Source organism: Salmo salar, chromosome ssa01 (genome assembly GCF_905237065.1).
Source record: "Salmo salar chromosome ssa01, Ssal_v3.1, whole genome shotgun sequence".
In the NCBI taxonomy this organism is placed as follows: domain Eukaryota; kingdom Metazoa; phylum Chordata; class Actinopteri; order Salmoniformes; family Salmonidae; genus Salmo; species Salmo salar.
The window spans coordinates 78,778,064-78,797,770 of NC_059442.1; the positions used below are offsets into that span (position 1 = coordinate 78,778,064).

Sequence of the window (19,707 nt, forward strand, 5' to 3'; positions counted from 1 at the left end):
TTTAAGTGTTCCCTTTATTTTTTTGAGCAGTGTACATTTAAACTCAGTTTTTCACAATTCCTGACATTTAATCCTAGTAAAAATGCCCTGTTTTAGGTCAGTTAGGATCACCACTTTATTTTAAGAATGTGAAATGTCAGAATAATAGTAGAGACAATGATTTATATCAGCTTTTATTTCTTTCATCACATTCCCAGTGGGTCAGAAGTTTACATACACTCAATTGGTATTTGGTGGCATTGCCTTTAAATTGTTTAACTTGGGTCAAATGTATCAGGAAGCCTTCCACAAGCATCCCACAATAAGTTGGGTGAATTTTGGCCGATTCCTCCTGACATAGCTGGTGTAGCTGAGTCAGGTTTGTCGGCCTCCTTGCTCGCACACGCTTTTTCAGTTCTGCCCACAAACTTTCTATGGGATTGACATCAGGGCTTTGTAATGGCCACTCCACTACCTTGACTGTTGTCCTTAAGGCATTTTGCCACAACTTTGGAAGTATGCTTGGGGTCATTGTTCATTTGGAAGACCCATTTGCGACCAAGCTTTAACTTCCTGACTGATGTCTTGAGATGTTGCTTCAATATATCCACATAATTTTCCTCCCTCATGATGCCATCTATTTTGTGAAGTGCACCAGTCCCTCCTGCAGCAAAGCACCCCCACAACATGATGCTGCCACCCCCGTGCTTCACGGTTGGGATGGTGTTCTTCTGCTTGCAAGCCTCCTCCTTTTTCCTCCAAACATAACGATAGTCATTATGGCCAAACAGTTCTGTTTTTGTTTCATCAGACCCGAGGACATTTCTCCAAAAAGTACAATCTTTGTCCCCATGTGCAGTTGCAAACCGTAGTCTGGCTTTTTTTATGCCGGTTTTAGAGCAGTGGCTTCTTCCTTGCTGAGCGGCCTTTCAGGTTATGTCGATATAGGACTCGTTTTACTGTGGATATAGATACTTTTGTAGCCGTTTCCTCCAGCATCTTCACAAGGTCCTTTGCTGTTGTTCTGGGATTGATTTGCACTTTCGCACCAAAGAACGTTCATCTCTAGGAGACAGAACGCATCTCATTCCTGAGTGATATGATGGCTGCGTGGTCCCATGGTGTTTATACTTGAGTACTATTGTTTGTACAGATGAACGTGGTACTTTCAGGCGTTTGGAAAATGCTCGCAAAGATGAACCAGACTTGTGGAGGTCTTGTTGATTTCTTATGATTTTCCCATGATGTCAAGCAAAGAGGCACTGAGTTTGAAGGTCGGCCTTGAAATACATCCACAGGTTCACCTCCAATTGACTCAAATGATGTCAATTAGCCTATCAGAAGCTTCTAAAGCCATGACATACTTTTCTGGAATTTTCCAAGCTGTTTAAAGGCACAGTCAACTTAGTGTATGTAAACTTCTGACCCACTGGAATTGTGATACAGTGAATTATAAGTGAAATAATTTGTCTGTAAACAATTGTTGGAAAAATTACTTGTGTCATGCACAAAGTATATGTCCTAACCGACTTGCCAAAACTTTTGTTTGTTAGCAAGAAATTTGTGGAGTGGTTGAAAAACGAGGTTTAATGACTCCAACCTAAGTGTATGTAGACTTCCGACTTCAACTGTACCACACCCCCTTGGGCCTTATTTCTTCAGTAAAGTACAATACTTGGCAAGAGCACTTGGCTAACTCTGAAGGCTGTTGCTTCCTACTGGGAGGCAGGAGAAACTTTGTTTCTTCTACTGGTGTGATAACTGGGCACATGAGGATGGTCAGATGGAGACCATTCATATATCATTATTTGCAGGAAAGCTTTGTGTTTTAAATAATACGTCCTGATCTACAGTATCTAGACTAGATCGTAGTCAAATGTAAGTAATCATTCCTGCCACAGTTTTGTTAACATACAGTACATCTGCAGAGACTGAGCGTAGACTTTGATATAGTGATCTGGTTGCCACTGAAGATATTGAAACATATTGAATCTTCACCAGATTATATGTTATTAAGTGGCCTATAGTCAGAATATAATGGTTATGAAACAGACCATGAAGATAGTCATTGAAGCAAGTCCTCCCTGAGATGCTCTCTAATATCAAACTGAAAGAAAAAGAGAAGAATGGGTAATTTCATTTGTGAAGGTGAATGTCGCTCTGACATACAGTACAGTGTCTAGGTTAATGATAAAGTGCCTACATATCTTCACTCTATGTTGGTGCATGGTTTCTTTGTGTTGGAGCGGAATTGTCTTACCGGAATTCATTGAATAGACCCCTTAGAGTGTGTTGAGATTGCTAGCTATGATGAAAACATGATGAAGACCTTGAGGGGAATATTACATTTGTATGAATGAAGCAAATGTTTTAGGGGGATGCATGGTCATTGTTTCCATGAAGAGTACAGTATATCGTAACTTGCAGGGGACCATCATTGTAACAGGATAAATCTTGTAACTTGATTTAGAAGGTGTTTGTGCGTTAGCAGTCAGATTTCATTGAAACTGTTGAGCATGAAAGGTAACAGTCTCTGCATGAATCCTCACATAATAACTTTGAAATTCATTAACAGAAAACATGAGTGGCACTTCTTCTGATATTGCTTGTTTGCTTGTACCAGCTCTATTACTATCACACTGAACTTGTGGGGGCGGTTACCCGGACACAGATTTAGCCTAGTCCTGGACTAAAACGCAAGCTCAGTGGAGAATCTCCATTGAAAGTCAGTTTTAGGTTAGGACTAGGCTTGATCTGTGTCCGTGAAACTGCCCTGTAATTTTTCAGTATTGTTTGCCCAAGTGGCATTTGAATTCAATTTTTGAATATCATCATTATTCAAGGTCAAGTTGTGTCCTTTTCTGCCTAAACTATATCATGGATAAAAGACCTATTGTTTCAGTCATTTTCATGACTTCAATTTGTTCATTGTTTTCTGTCAATGAACTATGTATCAACTCGCTGTTCGGATGACATTTTGAAGTCATATATTTTCATTGCTTTTTCCATTAGAGGCTTTGAAATACTGTAAATTGGTCTGTGTGGGGTGTTCAACTTGCACTCAATACTGATCTCTACTGATGACTGAGGTCATGAGAAGTGTAGACCAGTTTACAGTACAATATGTTCTTTGTGAACCTACTGTGGCCTTTGAATACTGGCAGTGCATTGTTGAAGCAAATCTTCCTCCAAAAGTGCAGTAAAGGGATAAGAGAGTGTCTTTCACAAGTGTTTTGTGAAGTCATCACTTGTAATCAGAGGAAAGATATCAGTTTATTTCAAATTCTACACTATGTAACAATGAAACCCGTACATGTCATCCTACCACTGAAGTTAGGGCAGATGTTACATTTGAGGTTATTCCAAAACAAGGGGGCTGTTTTATTGCATATGTTAATCTTACATCTAGACGTTCCGCTAGCGGAACACCTGCTCCAATATCCAATGATGAGCGTGGCGCGAAATACAAAGTCCTCGAAAATCCGAAAACTTCCATTTTACAAACATATGACTATTTTACACCATTTTAAAGACAAGACTCTCCTTTATCTAACCACACTGTCCGATTTCAAAAAGGCTTTACAGCGAAAGAAAAACATTAGATTATGTCAGCAGAGTACCCAGACAGAAATAATCAGACACCCATTTTTCAAGCTAGCATATAATGTCACAAAAAACAAAACCACAGCTAAATGCAGCACTAACCTTTGATGATCTTCATCAGATGACACTCCTAGGACATTATGTTATACAATACATGCATGTTTTGTTCAATCAAGTTCATATTTATATCAAAAACCAGCTTTTTACATTAGCATGTGACGTTCAGTACTAGCATTCCCACCGAACACTTCCGGTGAATTTATTAAATTACTCACGATAAACGTTCACAAAAAACATAACAATTATTTTAAGAATTATAGATACAGAACTCCTTTATGCAATCGCGGTGTCCGATTTTAAAATAGCTTTTCAGTGAAAGCACATTTTGCAATATTCTGAGTAGATAGCCCGGCATCACGGGCTAGCTATTTTGACACCCACCAAGTTTGGCCCTCACCAAACTCACATTTACTATAAGAAAAATTGGATTACCTTTGCTGTTCTTCGTCAGAATGCACTCCCAGGACTTCTACTTCAATAACAAATGTTGGTTTGGTTCCAAATAATCCATAGTTATATCCAAATAGCGGCGTTTTGTTCGTGCGTTCAAGACACTATCCGAAGGATAAAGAAGGGTGACGCGCCCGGCGCATTTCGTGACAAAAAAATTCAAAATATTCCATTACCGTACTTCGAAGCATGTCAAACGCTGTTTAAAATCAATTTTTATGCGATTTTTCTCATAAAAAAGCGATAATATTCCGACCGGGAAACCCTGTTTTCGTTCAAAGACGAAAAAATAAAAACATGGAGTCTTCTCGTGCACGCGCCCCCAGTCTCATTGTTCTCAGATCGACCACTATCCAAATGCGCTACTGTTTTTCAGCCATGGCCTGCAAAGTCATCATTCAACGTTCTGGCGCCTTCTGAGAGCCTATGGGAGCGTTAGAAAATGTCACGTTACAGCAGAGATCCCCTGTTTTGGATAGAGATGATCAAGAAGGCCAAGAAATAGTCAGAGAGGGCGTTTCCTGTTTGGAATCTTCTCAGGTTTTGGCCTGCCAAATGAGTTCTGTTATACTCACAGATACCATTCAAACAGTTTTAGAAACTTTGGATTGTTTTCTATCCAAAGCTAATAATTATATGCATATTCTAGTTTCTGGGCAGGAGTAATAATCAGATTAAATCAGGTACGTTTTTTATCCGGCCGTGAAAATACTGCCCCCTATCCATAACAAGTTAACGTCCTTAGCAACTAAGAATCGTTGAGTTCAGTAAACATCGTTTAGTGTTTTGAGTCATTAAATAGAATTGAGCAATTATGTAGAGAATAATTATCTTATTCGGACAACCCTAACATTTTCCCCAATGAATTTGTCGGCACACTTACTGTACATTAAATATACAAATGGTGCCCACTTGCAGTGTAATCAAGTATGGGTGTGAAAGTGTAAAAGACATTACAGAATTGGCACTGAACCCTGTACAGTAGCCTAGTTTCCCATGGCACAAAGTGTAAAGACCCATGCAGAATTGTAATCCCAGACAGTTTTTTGCGTTATTACATACAGCCGGAAATAACTTTTGGATATCAGCGTGGCGGTAACTCACCAGCATTTTGACCAGAAATACAACTTTCCTGAATTGGATCCTTTCTTTGTACCACCCAACTCTACTGAACTTATCCCAGAGGTTGCTCCAAGACGCCGCCGGCAGAGAAGAGATATTCAGAGTTGACTTTTAGTCTGACTCAGGAGGCATGCACACCCTCCACCGCTTCCAAGTATATTACTCACTAATGTTCAGTCCCTGGACAATAAAGTAGACGAGCTCAGGGTGAGGATCTCCTTCCAGAGAGACATCACGGACTGTAACATACTCTGTGTCATGGAATCATGGCCCTCTCCGGATATACTGTCCCTGTCCATACAGCCAGCTGGGGTCTCAGTACATTGCGCAGACAGGAATAAAGAACTCTCCGGGCAGAATAATCAAATCAAATCAAATCAAATTTAGTTTTATATAGCCCTTCGTACATCAGCTGATATCTCAAAGTGCTGTACAGAAACCCAGCCTAAAACCCCAAACAGCAAGCAAAGCATGTGAAAGAAGCACAGTGGCTAGGAAAAACTCCCTAGGAAAAACTCCCTAGAAAGGCCAAAAACCTAGGAAGAAACCTAGAGAGGAACCAGGCTATGAGGGGTGGCCAGTCCTCTTCTGGCTGTGCAGGGTGGATATTATAACAGAACATGGTCAAGATGTTAAAATGTTAAAATGTTCAGAAATGACCAGCATGGTCAAATAATAATAATCATAGTAGTTGTCGAGGGTGCAACAAGCACGTCCGGTGAACAGGTCAGGGTCAGAATAAAAGCAGAGGTGTGTGTTTCATTATTAACTACTCATGGTGTGCTTGTGGTAACGTATAGGAACAGTCCTTTTGTTCACTCGACCTAGAATACCTCACAAGCAAATACCACAACGGCTCTCAAGGAACTACACTGGACTTTGTGTAAACTGGATGCCACATATCCTGAGGCCGAATTTGTTGTAGCTGGGGACTTTAACAAAGCAAATCTGAGATCACTGGCAATCTGAAATTGTCCACCCACACAGACAGTGTGGTGAAGAAGGAGCAACAGCACCACTTCAACCTCAGGAGGTTGAAGAAATTCGGCTTGGCTCCTAAAACTGTCACAAACTTTTACAGATGTACCATTGAGAGCATCCTGTCGGGCTATATTACCGCATGGTATGGCAACTGCACCGTCCGTAACCTCAGGGCTCTCCAGAGGTTGGTGCGGTCTCCCCAACGAATCACCGGGAGCACACTGCCTGCCCTCCAGGACATCTACAGCACCAGCTGTCACAGGAAGGACAAAAAAGATCATTAAGGACTTCATCCACCCGAGCCAAGGGATTTTCACCCCGCTATCATCCAGAAGGTGAGGTCGTTGGAGGTGCGTCAAAGCTGGGACCAGGAGACCGAAAACAGCTTCTATCTCAAGGCCATCAGACTGTTAAATAGCCATCACTAGCCGGCTATCACCCGTATACTCAACCCTACACCTCAGAGGTTTCTGGCCTATGCATATAGACATGGAACACTGGTCACTTTAATAATGGAACACTGGTCACTTTAATAATGTTTACCTACTGTTTTACCCACTTCATACAGTATATACTGTATTCTAGTCAAGGAGTATCCAATTTAACTATTGCTGTGTATATACTATTCTATCCATGTATTCTTCAGATATACAACATATTCACTGTCCATAATGTCTATACATTCTATCACATATACAGTACCAGTCATAAGTTTGGACATGTGTAACTCTGTGTTGTTGTTTTTGTCGCACTGCTTTGCTTTTTCTTGGCCAGGTCGCAGTTGTAAATGAGAACTTGTTCTCAACTAGCTTACCTGGTTAAAAAAAGGTGAAATAAAAAAATACTACATGAAGAGTGATATAAAAGTTTCTTATATCTGATGCTTTGTCAAATGTATCAAAACCCCTTTGTTACCCTTCATATAGCATTTCCTTTTGAATGACTTCTGAAGCATCTATGTATACAAGCCTTAAAACGAGCTTATGAAGGGTGTATGTATGAAGGTTTTAAAAAGTTGCAATTTAATTTAACACACAGCTGATAAATGTGTTTTATCTATGAGCAACATTAATAAAGGGTGAATATCTCATGACTTCTCATCTCTCCGCTTTTTAAATTAAAGGGCATCTCTGGCAACCGAGGAGTTCCTGGGCCACAGGGTCCAACTGGGACAGAGGTATCAGCTGCACTCTAAAACAAATTATGTTTTGATCAGACTAGGGTTTTTGATGGTAAATCAATGGAGCTGCTCTTTCTGTTCACTATTTCAGGGGCGACGCGGGGTTGATGGTAACAAGGGAGAACAAGGACGGCCTGGTGATTCGGTAGGAAGGTCAAAAAAGGGCATTGGTATTACGTTTTATTGGCATAATCTATTTTATGACACTGATGCTTTGAAGCATTATCACCAATGATTGGATTCCAGAGTACTGATCAAAAGCTACTTCTAATAATCTACAATCCCTTTTATCAAACACACATTTTACATATAAATCTTGTCTTTTCAGGGTGAAAGAGGGGTTCCGGGATTACCTGGGCCATCGGGCCAAGCAGGTGAAAAGGTACGCCATAAAAGTGGTTTCACTGAATGAGGTTATCAAATGTATGAATCTCTGTAGAACAGGGTTTCCCAACTGGCGGCTCGAGGGCCAAATTTGGCCCGTGGGTGGTTTTATTTGACACCCCATGTTTTCTGAGCAAAACATATATAAATATATACAGTATATATACAGTATATATACAGTATATATATATATATATATATATATATATATATATATATATATATATATATATATATATATTCTTTGCATTTTCATTGTTGGACATAAAAAATGTAAAAACCAGATCAGCTCTAAGTGATCTTAATTTGGGAAATCTGTTCCCAAGTATTTCCATGCATAATAGAGAGATAAATGCACTCTGAAGTATCATAATAGAACTGTCTTCAATTGAAATAAACAGCTGCTGAACTGAATCCCACATCAAATATGATCATGTGTATTTTATGAGATCAGACCAAAGTAAATAAGAGAGAACATCACATGGATGAAACAGTGTAGTTTATAAGGAAAACAGCAAGATGTTTTCCCAGGATATTCCCAGGCACACCACAGGATCTTTGAATTTGAACCACATGCAGTATGTCATACAATAGTATCTATAACTATTAGTATCTGATGACTATTACATGTACAGTAAGAGTTTACCTTTGATATTACGAACATAGTAATGCACAGTAAATGTTATGTGACAATACAGCCCATTTTTCCATTTGAATCCAAGAGACCAGCTCTTTTTATGAGGCAGTGTCTGTTTTATTATCAGCACATTGTCACTTGTAATTTTGCTAATGCAGGTGTTATAGGTAAAGTTTCAAATACTTTCACTGCCTCAGTTTCCGGAGGCACTTGATCAAATGTTATCAGAGAAAGGTAGGTAAGGAGCGTTGCATGTTAATAACTTGTTATCAAACTTTCAGTATATTTCATTTCTTTCCCAGGGCTCTTTAGGTCTTTCAGGGGGACCAGGACTTTCCGGCAAAGATGGCCAAGTGGTAAGAATATCACAACACTGTCATTTATCACATGGTTATATACAATAGTGGCTAAATTAACAGAATATATATATATTTTTTCTCCTTTATTTAACCAGGTAGGCCAGTTGAGAACAAGTTCTAATTTACAACTGTGACCTGGCCAAGATAAAGCAAAGCAGTGCAACACAAACCAAAACACAGAGTTACACATTAAATAAACAAACATACAGTCAATAACACAATAGAAAAAGTCTAAATACAATGTGTGCAAATTAGGTAAGATAAGGGAGGTAAAGGCAATAAATAGGCCATAGTGGTGAAATAATTACAATTTAGCAATTAAACACTGGAGTGATAGATGTGCATCAGTTGAATATGCAAGTAGAGATACTGGGGTGCAAAGAAGCAAAAAGAAAATGTACAGTATGGGGATGAGGTAGTTGGATGGGCTATTTACAGATGGGCTATTTACAGATGGGCTATTTACAGATGGGCTATGTACAGGTGCAGTGATCTGTGAGCTGCTCTAACAGCTGGTGCTTAAAGTATAGGTTAGGTAGTAGTTAACTGGCAACTTGCTTAGGCTTTCAAGTTGACAAATATATTTACAAATGTATACAGTACATTGGCCTCATTGGTCCTTTCAATATTGGTAATCTTGATGATTTGATGATTTCAGGGAGAAAAAGGAGGCAGGGGACACCCTGGGCCAGCAGGACATCCAGGAGAACCAGTACGTATAGGTACTCTGGTGTCAAACCAGGAGCTGATGTGCCTTTAAGTTTGAAAACATCTCTCTTTCTCCCATTCTTCAACTCAGGGTTTACCTGGAAGAGATGGAAAGAATGGACTTCCAGGACAAATCGGTCAAAAGGTTTGTTTTTATGTCACTGATCATTTTACATTTACCATTTTAGTAATTTAGCAAATGCTGTTATCCAGAGAGATAGTACATTCATACATTTACAGTTAGTACATTCATCTTAAGATAACTAGGTGAGACAACCAATTATCACAGTCGTAGTAAGTACATTTTTACTCAATAAAGAATTTATCAGCAGTCAGTACTAGTAGAAAAAGTCAAGTGCAAGGTTGTTTTTATATTTTTTGTTTTTTTGGGGGGTGGGGATAAGCCTGAGATGTCTTATTTAATCAACTTGCAGAGGGATGGGATTGACGTATGAAAACATGGACCATCAGGTTGACTTGGCATAGTCGATCTGAACTGAACCCCCAAAGGATTTGCTGTTATTGTCTGGGAGTTCCCCAACAGTGGAAATCTATTATTGCTGTTAGCACCATTGTGATCTATAAATGGGTTAGCACCATTGTGATCTATAAATGGGTTAGCACCAGAGTGATCTATAAATGGGTTAGTACCATTGTGATCTATAAATGGGTTAGCACCAGAGTGATCTATAAATGGGTTAGCACCATTGTGATCTATAAATGGGTTAGCACCATTGTGATCTATAAATGGGTTAGCACCATTGTGATCTATACACAGGTTAGCACCATTGTGATCTGTAAATGGGTTAGCACCATTGTGATCTGTAAATGGGTTAGCACCATTGTGATCTGTAAATGGGTTAGCACCATTGTGATCTGTAAATGGGTTAGCACCAGTGTTTCTTCTTGTTCCTTCTCAGCTCAGCCATCATTGATGTTTCCAGGTTTCTCTGACACATGGTTTTCATTATCTTAACAGCAGTTCATCACCATTTAGGATGTTGTGTTTGCGTTATGAATTCTGGATTTATTCTAAAAAATAAATTCTTTTTTTCTCTCACATATAGCACCTTAAAAAAAAGTAGTTCTTCATTGTATGTTCCTAATGTCTTTAGATTAGCAGTTTGTTGCAAATCTGATTGCCAGTTTATTGCAAATCATGGCTTGACATCATGGATAAATGGAGAGCTAATCCTGTACAAACCCACTGATGCCTCATCTAACACCTATACTGCTAACGTTATGTATCAAAGATAGTTGAGACAGTATCCAATGACTAAATACATGATTGAGTGCTGCTATCTCTTTTGAGCTGTACCTGTAATGGGTACACTGAATCATCAGGCATGTTATCTGTGCTTATGATATTTTGATGCATTCTTTTAATCAATAGGGAGAAGTTGGAGCAGCTGGCATACCTGGTCTAGATGGAAGGGAGGGCCATCTTGTAAGTCATGAACACTTATATACTTTCTTTAACCATTGCTTATTTAGACTTTACATTCCAATGCACTCTAAATGGTCTATTTTCTTCTGTGCTTGGGTTTCTATAATAGGAAAAATTCCAGAATTGCCCCCCCACCCCCTCAAATTAAACAAGTTCCTTGACTTTAGCAGGAGATATCCAAAACAGTCTTGGTCATCTGGGGTTATTTGAATCAAAGCAGACACCATGGAACATGAGACTTTTTCTGACAGCTAGTACATTTGGAGTGGTTCCCCTGTAGTTCATCCCAGGATATTAATCCTATTATGGAAATACGTAACTTTTATGTGATGCTGGGAACACAGCTAATTGGAAAAATGTTATAGTCATTTGGGGACAGACATTTTTTTTATCTGAAAAATAAAGTTTTACACAAGGGCATCGCCATTAATGTGCAGTTTTGCCGATTTGGCCACACAATCTGAGTGATGGAACTAAAATGTTCGAGAATGAGTCAGTTGCTCCACAGGGCTGTAAGCCATTTGGTTGGCCAGAACATCCAATGAGCGTCTTTATGGACTAAACCGCACAATAGTTGTAGCTGCCTACAATCCCCTCAAGCTAGTGTCTTTAGAAGTGATTGTATATTGTTTTCTATTTATTTTCAATGTATTTATTTCATTATTATTTTCCCAGATGTGTTGATGACAATGGCATTAATGGCATGGGAGAAGGAATGGGTTGAGTGATCCAGTTGGATGCTGTGGAAGATTAGGTGGCTATGGACATACTGTATTGGGTGACAAAAGGAATTGTAGCCAGGACACCAGGGTTAACACCCCTACTCTTCAGACAAGTGTCATGGTATTTTCAATAACCAGCGAATATCATGAGTGTTGTATCTAAAAGATGACACATTGAGCCATTGGAGGGTTTTTAGATTAGATGGATGAGCACCTCCTATTGGTCCTCCAAAACTACTTACAGGCCCTATCCAAAGCCAACAGATGGGTGCAGTATAGCAAAACCTGCACGTGAGCATTTTGCTGACCAAGCAAGATACTGTAGCTCATGTGGTGTTAAAGGTCCTTCGGGGCGTATTTAGTGTTTGGAATTGAAAGGATGTTGATTTTCCAGCTAGCAATGAGGAATCGTCCCAGAAGTGGCCCTCTTCCGGGGTCCGGAACTGATTGAATCGGCCCGGAATCGGGTGTCAGACTCGGCCCGGAATCAAAATGAATCACTGCACAGAATCGGTCCAAGTACATCGGGCCGTTTCCGTCTACCGGATTTCAGCCGACTTTGCCGGCATCTTACCAGAATCCCCCCCAGAAGCGGCCCGATGTAAATGTAAATAAATGTACACAAAATGAAAGAAAATGTACCCCCTTTTCATCATATCCAATTGGCAGTTGCAGTCCCATCGCTACAACTCCCTTACGGCCTCGGGAGGCGAAGATCAAGATCCGTGCGTCCTCCGAAACACAACCCTGCCAAGCCGCACTGCTTCTTGACACAATGCACACTTAACCCAGAAGCCAGCCGTACCAACGTGCAGCTGGCGACCGTGTCAGCGTGCATGGGCGCCAAATCGCCACAGGACTAGCTACAGCGCGATGGGACAAGGACATCCCGGCCGGCCAACCCTCCCCTAACCCGGACGACACTGGGCCAATTGTGCGTCGCCTCATGGGTCTCCCGGTCGTGGCTGGCTGCGACACAGACAGGAATCGAGCTAGCATCTGTAGCAACACAGTTTGCACTGCGATGCAGTGTCTTAGACCGCTGTGCCACTCGGGAGGCCCCATTCACAAAGTTTTGAATGCTTTGTACAAAGTATCAAAGTACTAAAATACTACTTAAACAGAAAAGACTCTTAAAGAATTTAATTGAAATGTTAATTACATTTTTGGATCACAGAAACAATGAGAAAATATGGAAAAATAAATTAATAACAACATGTTAATTATATAAAGCAGCCCGTGTATTCATCTGCCAGAGAGTAGCCACAATTTACCCGAGCTCCAAGTAATACATTTGGGCCAGATAACTCACACCGGAATCGGCCCGAGCCCCAAGTAATACATTTGGGCCACATAACTCACACCGGAATCAGCCCGAGCTCAATCCCGCATCCTAGCTATAAGTAATACTGCCGAAGGCGGCCCAGACTCGGGCCAAATGACGTCGGGCCGAGTCTGACTCTCAGCCGAGTGCCCGGACTCACAGCCGGAATTGGCCCAGATCCACTGTGCTAGCTGGAGTTCTTTGCAGTCAAATTTCAAATGAGTAGAACACAATGTAACAAAGTAAAGAGAATGGAACAAAGGCTGTTCTTGGACACTTCATAGAAAGGCAAATAAATATAATTCCATTGGAAGAAAATAATATATGAAATGCTTTGTGCCAATATGTCTTTATCACCTTCAATGAGCCATGAGTCATTTAAGTGTCACAGTCACAACCTGTTCATAGAATAACACTTATCTCCCCCATACTCCATCAGTGATCCAAGAATACGTGTCACATACCATAGTTGACCATGATATACTACTTAGCCTATTCCAAGAATGTCTTTACACGTACATTAGCTTTTGGCTCATCTGATTCCCTGTCTTATCTGACACATCAATGGATTTTTATTGTGTCTTAACTGATGTGGCTAATTGTCCTGATCTTTAATAAGTGATGTAATTTCTCATGATTTGATCAATAGCATGGTCTAGGGAACAGCGTTTAATATGTTTGCAGTGTCTGAGGATTCTTGAGGAGTTATTTTGCAACATGTTTCCATGTTCTTTTACAATCCCCTCAAGATATAGTCTCTGTCATTTGCCAAACATCTGCCACCGTTTATCATGAAAAATTACTAAAGAGCCATTTCAAGGTAGTTTTGTTGGATATGCTCAACAATTAAAAACTGTTTATTGACTCAACTGTACATTCACAAACGTTAGGCACCTTTCCCATTGGTCCATTAACAACAAATATTGCCACGCTCAACTGCCAAACATAGATCTATCCCACTGGGAACAGACGTCAATTCAGCATCTTTTCCACGTTGGTTCAACGTAATTTCATTGAAATGACGTGGAAACAATGTTGATTCAACCACCGTGTGCCCAGTGGGATGGCTTTTAGAGTGCAAGACCAGTAGATCAGATTATGCGGTGAGGTTTAACGGAATATGCAGAATTTGGCTAACATAATGTTTTGATGGTTGTGTGTTTGATAATGAAAGTCTTAGGGGTCTTAGGGGAATTACCTCTGAGGTAGTGAAATGTGTGACTTTTGACCACTTTGGCATGCTAGCTATATGAAAAACATCTGAGGAATAAGAAAGTTGTGGTACGGTGTTGCATGTCGTGATATGGCCAAGTAACATTGTTTATATAGTTAGTCTACCACATGAACATCAAAAGCAAGAAAGGGAAGCATTTTAGGAAGAATAGAGGAGCATACCTCTGAATAAGACGTGGTAAAAAAACGGAAAACATTTTCCAAGGCCCGGTCCAGGCACCTTCACACAGAGAAACATCTAGGAAAGCATAACTTTTTAAAGATGATAGTTATTTAGAAATTGGCACAAAAAAAAAAACAAGGATCCTACCAGTGTTGATACTGGTGGAGAAATAGATGCTATTGGCAAGGAAGATATAATAATCACTTAAAGGGGAACAGACAGGTATGTAGTCCTGTGTAGCTCAGTTGGTGGGGCGTTGTGCTTGCAACGCTAGGGTTATGGGGTCAATTCCCAAGGGGGACCAGTATGAAAATATATGTACTCAATATTGTAAGTTGCTCTGGATAAGAGCATCTGCTAAATTCCTAAAATGTAAGAGATTTCTGGGAAATTCTAGAGCATCACTCAATGTTTATTAATACATGTAAATGTAAAATGCTTCTCAATCCCTGCTTGGGATGTGACATTGTTGGTTATTCTTCATTTTCCGCCAAAACACAAACTACGTAAGAACCTGTTACGTCACCCATATTCGTATAGCCTTTGAAGTTATTCTTTGTTTGAAGTGTGAAAGAGATGTCTGTTTAAAATCTTTGAAAAGGAGGACATGTTTTCAACAGATAATATGCATGCAGCTATGAACATACGTAGATCATACTTGAAAAAGGAGACATAGTCGTCTCTGGGACTACTTAAAGATGACGTATCAACTGACATTGGCCTGTACACAATATTTTGTCTTTGGCCTCAGGGTTAGACCACAGTGAATTATCAGGGATATTTGGTATCACTAAATGTAGTAGGCCTTGTTTAGTATTTCCATAAACATGGCATATTTGTTCACTACACACATGCTTCTTATTATAAACTCCAGATTTGTTACACTGAGTGGTCAGATAAAATGGGTAAGCTTGCATGGAACTGGAATGCATCCATTCTACTTCATGGAACTTATCCTCAAGTATTTGAAACACCTATTATTGATATCAATTAGTAGTAACTTGTCTAAAGTCTTTTTGGGACTGTGTCACTGTTAATTTAAAACCATCTACTGTATATACAGTGGCTTTTTTATTAGCTTTGAGGAATGAGACTTTATGTCGTAATGAGACTCTGAAAGTGTCCAAGATACATTTTTCATGTTGAAATGATTGATTATTTATATTTATATCCAAGTGAAAACTATTGTGTGCAGAGAGCACTTATAGGTGCACATAAACATGTGTATTTTCTCTATACAAACTTTAAGATTCCTCTCAACGTAGTGTATTTCTTGGACAACAAACCTATTTGTACTATTAGGTTTATCTTTTTTAGGAGTCAACCAGTTATTCATGTAAAATCAATCAACATTTTATGAAGAGATAAACAAAGGGTTAACACACACATACTGTATGTTATATAGATTGGTACAATAATCTCTCTGATGCATTATAAATACAATGAGGTTTTAAGGTTTTAAGACGCTATCTTCCTGTCCATTCATTGTGATACCCAACAGTATATAGTACCACTGTTCTCTGCATTAGGGCTGTATTTGCATTTGTTTTAACAACATCCTTTGGAAGCCATTAAACCTGCTGGCTGATAAAGCAAGCGAAGCTCAGGGGAAAGACATTTTATATGTGATTAATCCAGACTCTCAGAAGAAAGAAAACAAAACCATACATCTGTGAACCATGTATGTTAGCTACATTAGAGGGGGAGGAAACTCTTGTCTGCCTTTCATCTATATACTGTATTGAATACAAATGCATTGAATACAATTATAATGTATAGGCTAATACCATGATCATGGTAAGTAAAAAGTGACATTGTGTGCTGTCATATAGAGTAAGGGTGGCAGGTAGCCTAGCAGTTCGAGCCCATAACCGAAAGGTTGCTGGTTCAAATACCCAAGGTGAATAATCAGCAGGGCACTTAACCCTAATTTGCTCTGTCTTTGTTTCCAGGGTTTTCCTGGCGTGCCTGGAAAGGTGGGCCAGAGTGGAACTAAGGTGAGCTCCTGTTATTATCATAAAGGTCTGCTCTTATGTCAGGACATGCCGATACTGTCCATTAAATTGATATTATGGTGTTTTAAATAAAAACATTGATTCAAAGTCACAATATCCTTTCCAGCAAGCTTTACATTAGCAAACATTTTGTGCTTGCAAGAAAGGCTATTATGTTATTGTACTTCTTTATTAAACATTATGCTGTGTTCAACCACAGTTTACATGCACCGTTATAAAGTATAGAATACAATAAATAGGAAGATAATTAAGTGTTTTTGATGGCTTTTGGAAAATGCACAAATTATTTTTGGATTACTGAAATTTGAAAATACTTCAGCCAAGCCCACAGAACATTTTTAAAAGTATTCTGGGGACTCAGTCATTTTTTCCCATAACATCAGACTTTTATAAACTATGGTTCGAGTTTTGATATAGAAATACATAAATAATCTTTAATGAAGCTGTCATGTGACAGATAGAAAGAAAACACATGTAATCAATGAAGAAAGTTGTTCTTATATATAATTTTTTTTCAAAATTGGCAAACCGTTGCACAAAATTACAATATAAAAAAGTTACTGCATATGTTATTAATTCTATCATTATAATTACAGGGTGAAGCTGGTTCGTCAGGACTGAAAGGTGCCAAAGGTTCAACTGGAACATCTGTAAGTTGGCTGCAGTCAATAGATGCAGTTTCAATTTGTCCAAATGTATTCAGGATCACACTTACAGTACTATATGTGTCTTAAATATGTATTGACATAGTGCTAAGTCATTTTCACACTTACTCAATGACAACAAATGTGTAGAGATACGGGTAATATTTAAATTGATGTTGTTTTCTTGTTTTTCTTCTTTAGGGTGATAATGGCTTTCCTGGTGAACCTGGATCATCAGGGCAACCTGGACCTAAGGTAACAGTAATTTCTCTTCTGTTCAAGAAATGTAACATCCTGTGAACGGACCCTTTCAGGGATGATGTCAATTTTACTTTGCCCAATGTCCATGTGAATAATATTTGCAGAAATAGTCAAATGTACTTTCATGGGGTGCTAGCCTGAGAAAATCTCAATAGTAAATAGCAATAGTAAAGACCTGCACACTCAGTTGCTCCAACACATACCTTAATTACACCATTAGCATTGAAACGTTGTGAACCAATGAAGGTACAGTATGTGTGGAGCAATTTGAGTGTTCTGACCCGATCTTACTGGTACTGTATCAGGGAATGTACTCCCCAGATCATGCAGTGTTGCAACACCGCCACTAGAGGCAGTGATGACCACACGGAGCAACCGTAAAACCCTGAATGATATTGAGTATTGGTATGAAATCCCAAATACTGCTGAGCAGTGTTATGAAATCCCAAATACTGCTGGCTGCATTACCTCATCTGTCCTTACAAGGCAGGACTTTATAGTTGCACTGTGAATATCAGTCCCTTGTCTGTTGGTGTGTGAAATCAGTTCCTCAGTGTTATTGTTGATGCATATAGTTCTGCTTGGGTTAGGGTTGAAATATTCCAACCAGGATTTCTAGAAAACGAGGGAATTTATTGAAAGTTCCTGGAATTTTGCAACCCTAGCTTGGGTTAGCATTTTCTACATGGATATAACTTCTAGCGAGTATGTTGTTTAGAGCAGTGCCATGGCTATACTAGTGATGCCAAATGAAGTGGTGGTCCAAGCCTACAGTGCTACTATTGCCTTCGTCAGTGGAATTTTGGGATGGAAATCAAAAGCGGTCTGTTTCTCTGGTCTCGACTCTCTGTCTCCCAGTCACTTTTTATTAGCTGATCTCGCATTAACGAGAGCCAATGTGTATTGGTTAATGGCACAGGAGTGAAATAGTAGTTTATGGACATGAGCAATGTTTTCATATTCATGGATTCGTTTCAGACAGCCGTTACTGGAGCACATTCGTTTAGAAAAATCAATTGTCGCCTAAAACTCTAATGCTGATCATGAGCTTTTCTTTTTTTCCACAGCAGTATTTTATGATTTCAAAGCAGAATTGTATTTCCATATCAGTATCCACTGTGGTTTGTGTGCTATGTCTTACTATGGAATTCCGCCTTTAATTACATTTTCTCAAATAAAGGGCAACAAAGGTGAAAGTGGACTACCAGGTCAACCAGGGGTTTCAGGACCAGAGGTCAACATTTAACATTTCATATCTGTTGATTATGTCTATTGTGAATGTAAATAGACAGTAAAGGTGATACATGACATAATTTAGAACTGTTTACAGTACGATCTAAGCTACAGAACGTCTAAAAGACGAAGTGTCCTTACCATGTTCTTACCATATGTTCTTACTATGTACAGTATGATGCTTGATTGAATGAATGTTATTCCAGGGCATGTCAGGTGACCCTGGAATAGCAGGTCAGCCAGGACACCCAGGAATGCCAGGCTTGACAGGACCTAAGGTATTTACAGGCTCCTACAAAATCACTCTTAACTGCTGGGAAAATACTGTGTCTTGACAGTTTGATAGGGATTTACCTGTGTGTAGGCCTATTTAGCAATTACTGGAATTAGCAATTATAGTCATTTTCACCAAATGTTCTGTTCAAAGAGGATCTCACACCCTTTTGAAATTGATATAAATGTTTTCTTCTTCTGAGGCGTAGTGTACAATTGAGCGGTGATTGAGCATTAGGAATGATTTCTGCAAATGTTTTCAGTGTTGCCATCCAGATCACATTTTGTTTATTTAATGAGAGAGGAAAAATACTGACATTGCATTTTAATTAAGAATTAGGAGCCAGAAACCTACTTTATGGGGAGCTGTGTATCCAGATTTACCTCCATTAACTTCAATAAAGAATATTAATTTATACTACAGCAAACAAGCAAGTCTTTCATGGGATGAAATAAATAAATTACCCCAAGGACTGCAATTTACAGGTGAGGGTTAATTGAATGCAGTAAAATACATAATTGATCTATAACAGTATTGTTTACCGGAACTGTTTCACAGACATTTTTTGAGACAATAGTTTACCATTTCAGAAATATCATAAACAGTACTTTTCAGTTTGCCTTTCATTTCATTTCTACCACTTCAGGACAAGTTGCAATCTTACTACAAAATATCTGAAAAAACGAGTGAAACACTACAAGAGGCTTGTATAATGTTGAACATACTGTCATCTGTCATATCCATAGCATGTGTCATGGATGTGGTGCAGTATGTGGGTATTGAAGTTGAAACATTTGTAATCGTAGCTCTGTATTCTCCTACTGCCCGTAACAATAACATGTGATTGCGGTGTCGTTTCTATCTCACCAGGGAAAAAGGGGAGATCCAGGTGAACGAGGAGGGGAGGTATTCATAACATTTCATTTGG

At 39.2% G+C, this 19,707-nt stretch overlaps 1 protein-coding gene across 5 annotated transcripts in view; it reads left to right on the forward strand.

Moving 5' to 3' along the window:
• The window catches only part of LOC106611541 (collagen alpha-1(XXI) chain), a 66,439-nt gene that overhangs the window by 36,160 nt on the left and 10,572 nt on the right, over positions 1-19,707 (forward strand). For all 5 annotated transcript variants that reach the window (XR_006770805.1, XM_045722953.1, XM_045722949.1 and 2 more), the window contains 13 exons: positions 7,319-7,372; positions 7,467-7,520; positions 7,704-7,757; positions 8,699-8,752; positions 9,414-9,467; positions 9,555-9,608; positions 10,857-10,910; positions 16,305-16,349; positions 16,964-17,017; positions 17,213-17,266; positions 18,453-18,506; positions 18,712-18,783; positions 19,650-19,685. Coding sequence is in view for 4 of the 5 variants with exons in the window: in XM_045722953.1 (XP_045578909.1) it covers positions 7,319-7,372; positions 7,467-7,520; positions 7,704-7,757; positions 8,699-8,752; positions 9,414-9,467; positions 9,555-9,608; positions 10,857-10,910; positions 16,305-16,349; positions 16,964-17,017; positions 17,213-17,266; positions 18,453-18,506; positions 18,712-18,783; positions 19,650-19,685 (693 nt within the window). In the remaining variant the exon portion in view is untranslated. The remainder of the gene's footprint in view (positions 1-7,318; positions 7,373-7,466; positions 7,521-7,703; positions 7,758-8,698; positions 8,753-9,413; positions 9,468-9,554; positions 9,609-10,856; positions 10,911-16,304; positions 16,350-16,963; positions 17,018-17,212; positions 17,267-18,452; positions 18,507-18,711; positions 18,784-19,649; positions 19,686-19,707) is intronic.